This window comes from Rhinolophus sinicus, linkage group LG05 (genome assembly GCF_036562045.2).
Source record: "Rhinolophus sinicus isolate RSC01 linkage group LG05, ASM3656204v1, whole genome shotgun sequence".
NCBI classification, from domain to species: domain Eukaryota; kingdom Metazoa; phylum Chordata; class Mammalia; order Chiroptera; family Rhinolophidae; genus Rhinolophus; species Rhinolophus sinicus.
In genome coordinates this window covers 75877643-75891026 of record NC_133755.1, presented here as the reverse complement: position 1 = coordinate 75891026, position 13384 = coordinate 75877643, and the positions used below count along the sequence as shown (strand labels likewise).

The following is a 13384-nucleotide window of genomic DNA, read 5'->3' as shown; positions in this document are numbered from 1 at the left end:
CTTCAATCCATTACAGTTACTGTTGCTCAGACAGCCCCACGTTTGGCCACTGGGAGCTTCCTCTTCCTGTCCCGAGTCCTGTGACCTCAGGGGCACTCTTGTTTTCTGCTGTGACAGGTGTCCCAGGTTTGTCTTGTATCATTTTAGCTCTAAACCTGGACATTGGCGTTTCCTCAGGGAGCCCTGGTTCCTCTTAAGGAAAAATCATTGAGGTACCACAGTTCATCTTCTAGGATTACTCACAGCTACTGGCTGGCTTGTTATTTTTCGAGCTTTTCAGGAGATAGAACTAAGCAATAAGTTTTGTTTATTTGAAAGATAAATTGTATGTGCATACTAATACTTAGGATTTACTGATTCCAATTCAGGATGGTAGAGTTTTTATTTACATTTTATATCTTATATCTGTCCTCTTTCCCTGTCCTGAAAAACTCAGTTCTCAGCTCATACCCCAACATAATTACTCATTAGCACACACACACCAGCCTGAGAGTAGTAATACCAAGGTCACTAGTGCAACGACTAGAAAAATTTGTGTTTCTATAGTCAGATCTATAAAATGAGAAATATTCAGAGTAATTTTAGTTTATATCCCTATTCCTCCTACCTAGTCCCTCCCTTCTGCCATAAGTAGCCATTGTTTTCAGTTTGGCTTCCTTTTTTAAACATAAGCAGAGTGCATGACACCCCAGGTCTTTTGACTTCCAAGTCCAAGTGTTCTATGGGAAGAATAACTTAGTCTTTTACGTGTATCTAACCCATTTGGTCTATAACCAGCCTTTGTGGTGGGTACAGTTACTGTTTCCACGTCTGGGCCTTACCTCCTTCCTCTTTACTGACACAGTATTCTGTCTGTAGCTCTGTTACGGCACCGATTGTCCTAATTGGGAGCCCCTGAGGGCAAGAACTAGCATATTTTTGTTTACAGCACCTAGTACAGTGCCAGATACATAGCAGACATTCCAGTATATGTTGAGTAAATGAATAAAAGGTTAAACCGTTCACTCCAGGAAAAGAAGGTGGACTTTGTTGCAAAGGCACAAGAGTTTATAGTCTATATCTGCCAGCTGGAGTTATGGCCGGTCTGCCTTAAAAGTGCAGGTGCACGTGTGGCTCTGTCTTACCCCTTTGAGTGGAGCATAACCGGTTCAGACCGGTGCTCGGGTCAGGACCCCTGTGAAGATCCTTACCCCCCCCCCCCCGGCCCTCACTGTATCAGCAATGAGAGAGTAGGTGCGTAGGCCCCGCCATCCACGTCCCGGGTTCATCCTGGCTCTCGTTGAGTACATGGGGGTGACCTTGGGCAGAGGTACTTAACACGTTGCGTACGGCGGGGTTTAAATCCCTTGTGAAGATTCTCGTGATCCGTACGCAACGTGTTAATGTCTCTGCTGACTTGCCTGATCTGTAAAATGGGTAACAGGACCTACATTCTAGGATCATTGTGAGGAGTCGAAGCAGCTCCTGGCATGCAGTTAAACGCTATATAAATGTTTGCTGTTAATACTATTTGGGTAAAGATTAAGATGTTTAGACATTGGGGGTATATATTGGGGTCCCCAAGACCATCCCTGAAATTGAAGATTCACTAGAAGGACTCACAGGACTCAGCATTAGTTGTTCTCACGGCTGAGATTCGTTACAGTGATGCAGCAAGGACGCACAGCTGGATCACAGGGAAAAGACAGGCGGCTTCTGGAGGGGTCCATGTGCAGACTTCCCATGCTCTCCCCCTGCCATCTGGGTCACAACACATCCTTCTCCTGGCAACAAAAATGCAGCAACATGGGTATGGCGTTTCTGCCAAGGGAAGCCCATTAGAGACTTGGCACCTGAGATTTTCACTTGGGGCTGGTCACAGGCGCCTTCGCCCAGCATAGACCGCAGTGTGTGCACTGACGGACGAGGCGCAGGGAGCCGCCCTTAGCAGGTGGCTGTCGACAGGGAACACTCTGGGAGCCAAGTTCCCAGACCCCAGCCGAGGGCCAGCCTCACAAGCGGGCCTTCATGCAGATTGCAACCTCTCAGGTCTTCAGTGTTGTCTTCTGCACAGGCAGAAAAACGGCCCTCTGCCCCAGGCTTAGGTGAGCCTTTATGTGGGCCAGGATGCGGAGGCTGCGGGGTAATTTCAGGTTTCTTCATCTGGCTGGTTTTCTTTTCCAGAACGGCTTTGACTACTTGTTGACCTACAGTGACAATCCGCAGACCGTGTTTCCTCGCTACTGCGTTAGTTGGATGGTTTCCAGTGGTGAGTGGGCACTTGTAGACAGGGCCTGCAGCCTGGGCTGAGCGGTTTGTTTTTCTCTCGCTTCTCAGTGGCAGCAAGATGAGTACTTGATTCACTGGAGCCCTGTTGGGGAAATTAATCGCCCTTCCAAGTTGGGATTGAAAACTGTGACGATATGGAAGCCTCTGGCTGGGGTTTGGAGGGATGAGAAGTGTGGTGTCCCAGAGAGGAACCTGTGCCCAGAGTGGGGATTTAAGAAGAGCATTTGCTTAATGCCTTAAATATGGAGTGTGGACATTAGTGCTCTTAAATTGTTTCTTCTTAGATAGTGTTGGAGGCCGTAACATCTGGCATAGAAATGTGGTGTCTGGAGGACAGCCACCTGGAAAAGGGCGGTGGCACCTGTCCTAGAAGGCTGCACATCATGGCTGTAACTGCACCCTTCCCTTCCCATGTCTTGCCTTGAAAAACACCCTGTTATGATTTGCTTTCTTCTGGCAGCTTCTTGTAGCTCAGAGAGAATGGAGAGGAGACTATATTTCTGTGCGACATTTGTCTAAATAAATTTGGCAGATATATAGGCTGTGCCACTGATAAATGTTGTTTTCATCACCTGAAAGAACCATTTAGGATTTAGGTGGCCTGATCAATACCCCTTTTTAAAGAATTCAGAGGTCATGGCTCGTTTTCACTCCGTATACATTCTGAGAGGCAGCTGTCACATGTAGTCAGTCATGCAGCGATTTCTGTAAGGAGGGCTGGGCTCTTCCATGAAGGAAATGGGGCCTTTTAATTTTGAGCCTACTGCTGGTTTGTCTGGCAGCCTACTCACATGTCCCTCTTCCGACAGGCATGCCAGATTTCCTGGAGAAGTTGCACATGGCCACTCTGAAAGCCAAGAACATGGAGATCAAAGTAAAGGACTACATCTCATCTAAGCCTCTGGAAATAGGCGGTGAAGCCAAGGCCACCAGCCCGTCTTCCGAGCGGAAGAATGAGAGTAGCTGTGGCCCTGCCCGGATTGAGTATGCTTGAAGGGCTTTAGGATAAGAAGGGACAGGCTGCTTCTGGCCCTGCCTCGGTCCCTTATCACTCTGCTACCGAACGGGGACATGTATTAGAAGGCATCTGCTGTAACCACCAGTGCAAGATAATTCAATAACTGGTTCTGATTTCATTCAGAGCCCCCGTTGCTCTTTATCAAAATGGAGAAGAAGGAGGCATCTGTGGAGGTGTTGTCATATTCTCAGGCCAAGCATTTTGCAATTCAGTATTCCACTGAGCTAATCTGGAACAAACCTCAACTCATGCCAAAAGGGGATGACTTGTTTTTGCTTCCCGAGTAGTTTCCTCCGCCAGCTTTCCAGCTTCCACCGTTAGTTCTGCAGCATTTGGACTCCTCCAGTCTGACGGTCAAACTGGAAAGTGCGGTGGCCTGTTGATGGTTCACTGAAGGGTCGTTGGGAGTGCAGTGCTTGGTGACAGTCTTGGTGTTGACGGGATGTGAGCTGTTGTTTGGCAGTGTAAGTGCCTTGTCCTCACCTTGCTTCTGTCTTTCGGGACATAAAGTTTGTACCAAGGAATTTCTCTCTGCCGCCCACATACCATCCCATTGACCACACAGAGCCTTTGGATTGGCCCCTTCTCTGTATTCATGCGCGGTGTTAATCGGGCTGGCACCTCCTTCCTTGGCCCATTTACCAAGAACACTGAGAACGAATCCTTTCAGACAGTAGCTGTCTGTATCATCAGTGTTTTCAGAGAGTCAGTGGAGATGCTCAAAACAGCACACTTTAGGTTTTTTAAATGTTGGTGTCAAAAAGTAGGAATTGGGGAGTTGAAAAGAATTTCTCCATAGTCCCACTGTCTAGAAGGTACCATTTTGATTCTGGCATTATTTTTTACACTTCAGGTTTGACTGGATGCCGAGGGCTTGTCCATCTCGGAAGGCGGAAAGCAGAGAATGGGGTGGGCCGCTCCCTAGCGCTCTCAGAGCTGTAGACAAGCTGTGTGAACGAATAAACGTACTCTTGCCCCAAACACTAATATAACAGGGGTATGGTTTGTGTGACCCTTTGTTTTTCTGAAAGTGTTTCCTTCTCTCTTCAGAGCTAAAATAAAATTGAACTAGGCCATTTGGATGAAGTCACATCAGATGGTGTCAGTTTGGCCTCGCTGGTTCTGCTGTGGTCATGCTGCCATCTGACGGGAGACTAGGGATCAAGTTTGAAACCCTCCCGCCCCTTTTTTCCTAGAATTTAAATGACCAGGTTTTCCCTTTTTTTCCTATTTGGAGCTAAACCTGAGACTAACTTAAGCCCCTCGACCTCTTTGTTGCCTGTGAAGTTTTGTGCCAAGGAACCATCCCAGGGCTTCCTGTCTTGCCTTCTCGGAGTCATTGGCAGAGCAGAGATATGTCAAGCAGTCCCAGCTCGTCACTGATTATTTCTCTCCTCATTGCTAGGGCCTGACACGCCCGGGAGGAGGCCCTGGCTTATTGTTGGAACTCGCCTGTGACTGTCGAGAATGGGTGGGTGTGGGTGACTGTGTGTACAGGTGGTCAGCAGCTGTGTTTTGTTTTGGTGTCTGGGAATTCGGCTGCAGTTGGGGTCGGTCTGTATAGCTGCTTATGTCATGATGATTTCACTCCTAATGGTGACATTTTTATCATATGTGTGCATAAATACATAAATATTGGTACAAAAGAGTGTTTGTCTTTGGCCAGATGGTGATGGGGAGACCTTGCATATTGGGCTTACCGTTTCTTCCTGATCATAAAGTTTGCAAAGCAGAGTGTTTCTGCTCATAGAGCTGCATGTGGAAGGAGCAGGCGTGGTCCTTCCTGGTATGGCTAACAGCTAACTGCCTTGTCTAGACAGTGACCATTGGTGGCTGAAAACAAGCCACCTTCTTCTGCTTTCTTGTCTTGATCTCCTAATCCATGACCTTTGCTTTTAAAGGAAGATCAACTTGGAGGAAACAGTGTTAGAGCTTTGCTCATAAAACTTGGGAAAGTGCAAGGAGAGGAGGAGGGGACTCGAGCAAGCCCAGGTCTAGAGTTGTGGGTGGGGGGCAGTTCAGGACCCTGTTGGAGAGGGAGCATGGTGAGTTCAAAGCCCACGTGGCCTGTGGGATGTAGGATCACACAGACAGTTCTGCCAGGATACAGATGTGTTCCAAGGCGATTGATAACAGACATGGGAGCACAATGGGAATTTTGAATTTATGGTGATTTTGCCTGTGGAAAACACTGGGTGAACACAAATGCACACCCAGATTCTTCAAACTTTCCTCCAGAGTCTCCTAAGATAATCACTGGAAGACACCTGCCCTTGTAGACGAATCACATCGTACGCTCGTGGGCATAATCTAAAATTCTGTATAATCTTAAATTTTGAGAGCCAGCTGTTCGGCCCCCCCTGCAAGCGTCCCTGGTGTGGTCCCCCAGGCACCGCTGACCCAGGGCAGCTGAGCTGTCTCCCAGAGCAACACACCTGGTGCCCCACAGCTTTGGCTCAGGAAGTCCTCATGCTGAGACTAGAGGTGCCTCCGTACATCTGCCAGTGAGTCCACCCTGTCCCTGGAGTGGCAGGGACAATGCTGCCATGGTCTAGCTCTTCACATTCTTGAAGACAGTGCTCATGAGACCCTCAGCTTTTCCCAGGCTTTATGCCACCAGCAGCTTCAAGACTCCTCCTACTTTTTACTTGGACATTTTTCATATATATTGAAAAGCTGAAAGTAATAAGAAAACCTTGTGTACCCTCCCCCTACCTTTACAGGCAGTTAACTTGCTGTAGTGTATGCGTTTCTCTACATACACTTTGCTACAGACTGAACTGTGTCCCCTAAAATTCACGTGCTGCGGCCTTCACCCCCACTGATGGCATTGGAAGTGGGGCCATTGGGAGGTGATGAGGGTTAGATGAGATCTGAGGGTGCAACCCCCATGATGGATCAGTGCCCTTGTAAGTGACACCAGAGGCTTGCTTGTTCTCCCACTCCAGCATGTGAGGACACAGGAGATCTTCATCAGAGGGGCAGCTCTCACCAGGAATAATCAGCCAGCACCTCGATCTTGGGCTTTTAGTCTCTAGAAATGTGAGATAAATTTCTGTTAAGTCCATGGGATTTTATTATGGCGGCTCAAGTAGACTAATATGCTTTTTCAAGACCATTTGAAAGTAAGTTGCAAACATATTTCACCCCTAAACATTTGAGCCTCCTGTTTTATAATAAGGACATTGTGTGTAACCACACTCCCATTAGCACTGATAATATCTAATCAGTCCATATTAAAATTTCTCCAGTTGCCCCCAAAGGACTTTCCTAGCACCCCCTCCCCCAAATCCACGATCCAGTTACGTATCCTGTTGCATTTTTGTCTTCAGTCAACAGCAGCTAAGCAGCTAAGGTCCTTCAGCTAGTGCAGTGGGCAGCAGTTCTCAAACTTGTCTGCACCTGGAACCCCATCCCTGACGATCACCAGAATTGCTAGGGTTTGAAGTGTGCGATGTTATTGTAATCAAAAGGGCACAGAACAAGCAGCCATCGCCCTGGATCTGCATATCACTAATGTAAGCTAAGATGTTCATTTGTCACCAGTCTTGTCACACTGTTGGCTTATGTTGTGCTTGGGTCAGCTAATAATCGCCACCATTACTGAGCATTTGCTGCGTCAGACACCACCCTTTCCAGCAGGCACTCATCTCATCGTACAACAGCCCCATGAGTATGTTGCTGTCCCGTTATAAAGGTGAGAGGTCACAGGAGTGATGGAGCTAGAATGCAGGCCTAGCTTTGACCTCTCCAAAGACACCTTTATGACTTCAGACTCATTTTCTCATAAATGCTGTGAATTCCTTCCCAGGCCAATTATGTTGGAACTTGGATCATAAGCTTCTGTTTTATCAATCTTTGTTACTATAAATTTTACATGGTTTTGCCTCCCCCTTAACCCTTAGTTCAATCATGTAATTGTCAATTGTTTGACAGTGCTCCAAGGAGTATTGGAAGCATACATATTTCCTGAAAACTTGAGGATGTACACCAGTACTGTGACACATGGGTTAGTGTGAAGGGAGAGGGGGGTATTCTTGGGGACATATTGAGGTAGCATTTTCTAAAAATGTGAATTACAAAGTAACCTGTCTGTACCCACTGTGGTAGGACAGGAGTCTGGAAATCCTTTTGAAAATGAAAATACTCTTCATAAAATCTGAGAATTCTGATTTCTAATAAGTAAACTTGAAAGTGTGTAAAAAATTGTATAGCCCACGGATGGAAGTGACTTTAATGTAAAATGTGCTTGTTCTACAAACCTCAGTGGGTACTTGATAGAGCATCGTTCTAAAAGGACCCCTGTAAGTTGCTCTTACAGCCTCATGGTTGATTATGGCCCACAAATACATTTTAAAAATGTTCAAGAATATTACATCATAAAAATGGCAGCATGGGGTGAGCCTCTTGAAATCTCCCTTGGAATTTACAACAAATTGAACAACTATAATTCCACAAAGGACTCAATGTGCAGCAGACAGGCAAGACTAAGGCATGCAACAGAAATCATCTAAAGGTGGACAAATTGGGCGAGCAGGGGAGGAGGGAAGCAGGAAGTGCAGAGACGCAGGCCATGCCAGTGCAGGAGCAGACAAGCACAGAGCTCGAGCTCCCTGCATTCCAGAGTTACCACAGTCCTAAGAGAAGGAAGAATTTGGACTGCTAGTGCTCCCCTTATGGCCCATAGTCCCGCCTGAGGGATCAGCATATAATGGCTGAACCCAACGCTCAGGGCAGAGACCTCGGAGCAAAGACTGAGGAAAGAAGGGTGAAAACGGTGGTTTAAGCCTCACAGCTGAGCAGAGGACGGAAGTCTTAGGCACTGAGACTAGCTGACACCTCCCTTTCATCCCAGAGCTCTCCCGACCCCCCACCCTCCCAGTGCTAGAAGCGGAAAGGTAGCAGTGTCAGATCAAAAGAACAGAATATTTGCAGTTCTGAGAACTGCGGCCCGCAGCCATGTACTCAGCCCCACTAGTTCCAGTGAAGAGGGAGTCATGGGTGCAGGACTGGCTGTGCTGGTGGTCACTGCCATTGCTCTGGGCCACCTCTCACAACCCACCCTGCCCCTGTCTCCAGCTATCTGGGTGGATTCCTGCAGGAGTAAACAGCTGCTGAAACAGGCTCTGAAACTGGTGCAGGAAGAGCTTTGGAACTTCAGAAGTTCTCCACATCCCCCCCGTGGAGGTGGTGCCCTGTGACCCAGGTGACCTATTCACAGAGGAGAAGCCCACCTTCCAGGGAATCCCCCCATTGTGTGAGAAGCCGGAACAGTGCAGAGAAACTATAACACTACAGTGTGAGAAAATAAAACCCTGCAGTCGTAGAGAAAAACATCCTACCAACACCTACTGGAAAGCAAACGAAAGACCTCTTCTATCAACCTGTTGCAGAACCCACTCCTGTAGATGCCTAGGAAGAGAAATTATAATTCATTAATTGCCATGAATAATCAAGGTAACAAGACAGCTCAGAAAGAAAATGATGTCTCCAGAAAATGAACTTAAAACACATGAAAATACGTGATTTAAATGACAGAATTCAATATTGCAGTTCTTAAAAAAACTCAACAAGATGCAAGAAAATACAGACAGGCAGTTTAATGAACCCAGAAACACAAAGAACAAAATGAACATTTTAAAAAAGAGATTGAAATTTTTAAAAAGAACCAAATAGAATTTCTGGAGATTAAGAACCCTACAAGAAATGAAGAATGAAATAGCCAGCTTAGGTAGTAGAGTTGACCAGATGGAGGAATCAGTGACATTGAAGATAGAAATCCGGAAATGACACAGATGGAAGAACAGAGAGACTCGAGAGTTAAAAGAAATGAAAGAACTCTACAGAAACTTTCTGACTCCATCAGAAAGAACAATATAAGAATAATGGGCATACCAGAAGGAGAAGAAAAGGAAACAGTATGTTCAAACAAATAGTCGACGGGAACTTCCCAAACTTGTGGAAAGAACTGGATACTCGAATCCAACAAGCAAATAGAACACCTAATTACCTAAATCCCAACAGGCCTTCACCAAGGCACATTGTATTGAAGCTATCAAAAATTAGTGACAATCCGCAAGGCAGCCAGGGAAAAGAAAACTGTAACCTACAAGCAAAAGCCCATTAGATTATCAGCAGATTTTTCAGTAGAAACTCTACAAGCCAGGAGGGAGTGGAATCAAATATTCAAACTATTGAAAGAGAAATTATGAGCCATAAATAATATATCCAGCAAAGATATCGTTTAGATATGGAGGAGGAATAAAGACCTTTCCAGACATACAGATGCTGAGGTAATTTTCTAACACACAACCTGCACTACAAGAAAAACTGAAAGAGGCTATTTGACCTGAAACAAACAAAAAAAACCCACAAAAGAATACAAAACCATGAGTAGTATTACAAACATACAGAAGCATGAAATGGCAACCCCTACATCAAATAGGACACTATACACTTAAACATAACATACAGGGTAAAGAAGAAGAAAAAAACATTTTAAAAAAAGAGGAAAAAGACAACTTGCTACTGCATCACAGAAATCAACTCACAGCATAAATAGGGATAATTTGTGACAACAGAAACATAAAAGGGGAGAGAGTAAAGGTCTGAACTGGCACAAGAGAGTGGAGAATGTAAGCATACTGAAGAAAATGGAGTACTCTAAATATGAAACTTCCTTTTACATAAACTTAATGGTAACCACTCAAAAAAAATCCAGAACTGAAATATATAACATAAAAAAAGAGAGCGAGAGAGAGAGAGAGAAAGAAATAGAAAAATCACAGAATACCACCACACTGAAATAATAGACAACAACAAAAAGGCAAACAATGGAGACACCATCCTACCAGAAAACCAGAGAGAGAATGATAGGAGATTCTCATGTATCAATAATCACCCTAAATGTAAATGACTGAACTCACCAATAAAAAGGCACAGAGTAGCAGATTGGATCAAAAAACTAAACCCAACCATATGCTGTCTCCAAGAGACACATCTCAGCTACAAGGACAAGCATAGACTCAAAGTGAAAGGGTGGAAATTGACACTCCAAGTAAATGGTATCCAGAGAAAATCAGGTGCAGCCATACTGATATCAGATGATGTTTCAGGACTTCAGGATAAAAAGGTAAAGAGACAAAGATGGACATTTCATAATAATAAAGGGGACTGACTATACAACAAGAAGACATAACAATCTTCAATATTTATGCCCCCAATCAGGGAGCACCGCAATACACAAAGCAACTATTAACAGAACTAAAAGGAGAAATTGACCAAAACACAATTACACTAGGGGACCTAAATGCATCATTGATAGCTATGGATAGATCATCCAAACAGAAAATAAATAATGAAATAGCAGCCCTAAATGACACATTAGGTGAAATGGACATAATTGACACGTATAGAGGACTTCATCCTAGAACATCAGACTATACATTCTTTTCTAGTGTACATGGAACAGTCTCAAGGATAGACTATATATTGGGACATAAAACTAGCCTTAGCAAATTTGAGAAGATTGAAATCATACCAAGCATATTCTCTGATCACAAGGCTTTGAAATTGGATATCAACTGCTAAAAGAAAGGAAAAAAACACACAAATATGTGGAAATAACATACTTTTAAAGAACAACTGGGTCAAAGAAGAAATAAGAGATCAAAAGATACATAGAAACAAATGACAGTGAAAATACATTCTACCAAAATTTTAGGGATGCAGCAAAAGCAGTTTTAAGAGGGAAATTTATATCATTACAGGTGTATCTCAAGAAAGAAGAAAATCTCAGATAAATAACCTCATGTTACACCTTAAAGAACTAGAAAAAAAAAGTGAAACCCAAAGTTAGCAGAAGGAAGGAAATAATTAGAACAGAACTAAATGAAATAGAGAACAAAATAGAAAACAATAGAAAAAAATAATGCAACAAAGGGCTGGTTCTTTGAAGAGATAAATAAAATTGACAAACCCTTAGCTAGACTCACTAAGATAAGAGAAAAGACACAGATAAAATCAGAAATGAAAGGGGAAGTTATCACGGATGCCACAGAAATAATAAGGATCATCCAAGAATACAATAAAGGAATATATGCCACCAAATTCAATAACCTAGAAGAAATGGACATGTTCTTAGAAACATATAGCCTTCCTAGGCTGAATCACAAAGAATTGGAAAATCTAAATAGACCAATCAACAGTAAGGAAATTAAATCAGTCATCCGAAACCTTCCCAAAAGCAAATGTCCAGGACCAGATGGCTTCACTAGTGAATTCTACCAAACCTTCAGAGAGGATCTAATACCAATCCTGCACAAACTCTTCCAAAAAATTGAAGAAGAGACAGTACTCCCTAACTCATTTTGTGAGGCCAACATTACCCTGATACCAAAACCTGGTAAGGATAACACACAAAAAGAAAACTACAGACCAATATCTCTGATGAATACAGATGCAGAAATCCTAAACAAATTTCTAACAAATCGAATGAAACAATGCATTAAAAAGGTTATTCATCATGACCAATGGGGTTCATCCCAGGGGCACAAGGATGGTTGAACATCTGCAAATCCATCAATGTGATACATCACATAAACAAAATAAAGGACAAAAATCATATGATTATATCAACAGGTACAGAAAAAGCATTTGACAAGATACAACATCCATTTATGATTAAAACAATAAGTATAGAAGGAAAATACCTTAACATAATAAAGGCCATATATGACAAGCCCTCAGCTAATCTCATAATTAACGGTGAAAAACTGAAGCCCTTTGTCTACGTTCAGGAACATGATAGGGTTGTCCCCTATCACCTCTGCTTTTCAAGATAGTGTTGGAAGTCCTCACCAGAGCAATTAGGCAAGAGAAAGAAAGAAAACGTATCCAACTTGGGAATGAAGAAGTTAAATTGTCACTTTTTGCAGATGACATGATGCTATATATAGAAAACCCTAAAAACTCCACCAAAAGCTATTAGAAACAAACAAATACAGTAAAGTTGCTGGCTACAAAATCAATGTACAAAAATCCATTGCATTCCTATATACTAACAATGAAATTGCAGAAAATGAAATAAAAAAAATTCCTTTTGCAATTGCTACAAAAAGAGTAAAACACCTAGGAATAAACATAACCAAAGATGTGAAAGACATACACTGAAAACTATAAGACATTTTTAAAAGAATTTGAAGAAGACACAAAGAAATGGAAAGACATTCCGTGTTCATGGATTGGAAGAATCAACATAGTTAAAATGGCCATATTACCAAAGCAATATACAAGTTTAATACAATTCTCATCAAAATCCCAATGGCGTTTTTTAAAGAAATAGAACAAAAAATCATCACATTTGTATGGAACCACAAACGACCCCAAATAGCCAAAGCAATCCTAAAAAAAAAGAACAATACTGGAGGTATCACACTCCCTGACTTCAGCTTGTACTACAGGGCAACAATAATCAAAACAGCATGGTATTGGCAGAAAACTGACACACACACCAATGGAATAGAATTGCGAACCGAGAAATAAACCCACATAAATATGGACAGATAATTTTCGACAAAGAAGCCAAAAACATACAATGGAGAAAAGACAACCTATTCAATAAATGGTGCAGGGAGAATTAGAAAGCCATGTGCAAAAGAATGAAACTGGACTGCTATTTGTCACCATGTACCAAAGTTAGCTCAAAATGGATCAAGGACCTAAACATAAGACCTGAAACAATAAACTGCATAGAAGAAAACATAGGTACTGAACTTAATGGACCTTGGGTTCAAAGAAGATTTTATGAATTTGACCCCAAAGGCAAGGGAAGTAAAAGCTAAAATAAATGAGTGGGACTATATCAAACTAAAAAGCTTCTGCACAGCAAAAGAAAACATTTACAAAATAAAGAGGCAGCCAAATGAATGGGAGAAGATGTTTGCAAACAATGCCTTCGATAAGGGGCTAATATCCAGAATATATAAGGAACTCATGCAACTCAACAACAGCGAAAACCAAACAATCCAAGAAGAAATACAAATGGCCAATAGATATATGAAAAAATGCTCAACATCACTAATCATCAGAGAAATGCAA

General features: G+C 42.9%; 1 protein-coding gene across 4 annotated transcripts in view; it reads left to right on the top strand.

The window, feature by feature from the left end:
* STARD7 (StAR related lipid transfer domain containing 7) overlaps positions 1 to 13384 on the top strand; it is a 44042-nt gene that overhangs the window by 14859 nt on the left and 15799 nt on the right. The window contains exons 7-8 of one of the 4 annotated variants that reach the window (XM_019725876.2): positions 2164 to 2248; positions 3078 to 4935. The exons of the other annotated variants lie outside the window; for them this stretch is intronic. Coding sequence (XP_019581435.2) covers positions 2164 to 2248; positions 3078 to 3262 — 270 coding nt within the window. The 3' untranslated portion in view covers positions 3263 to 4935. Of the gene's footprint in view, positions 1 to 2163; positions 2249 to 3077; positions 4936 to 13384 lie in introns of those variants that run through there. 4 annotated transcript variants of the gene reach the window in all.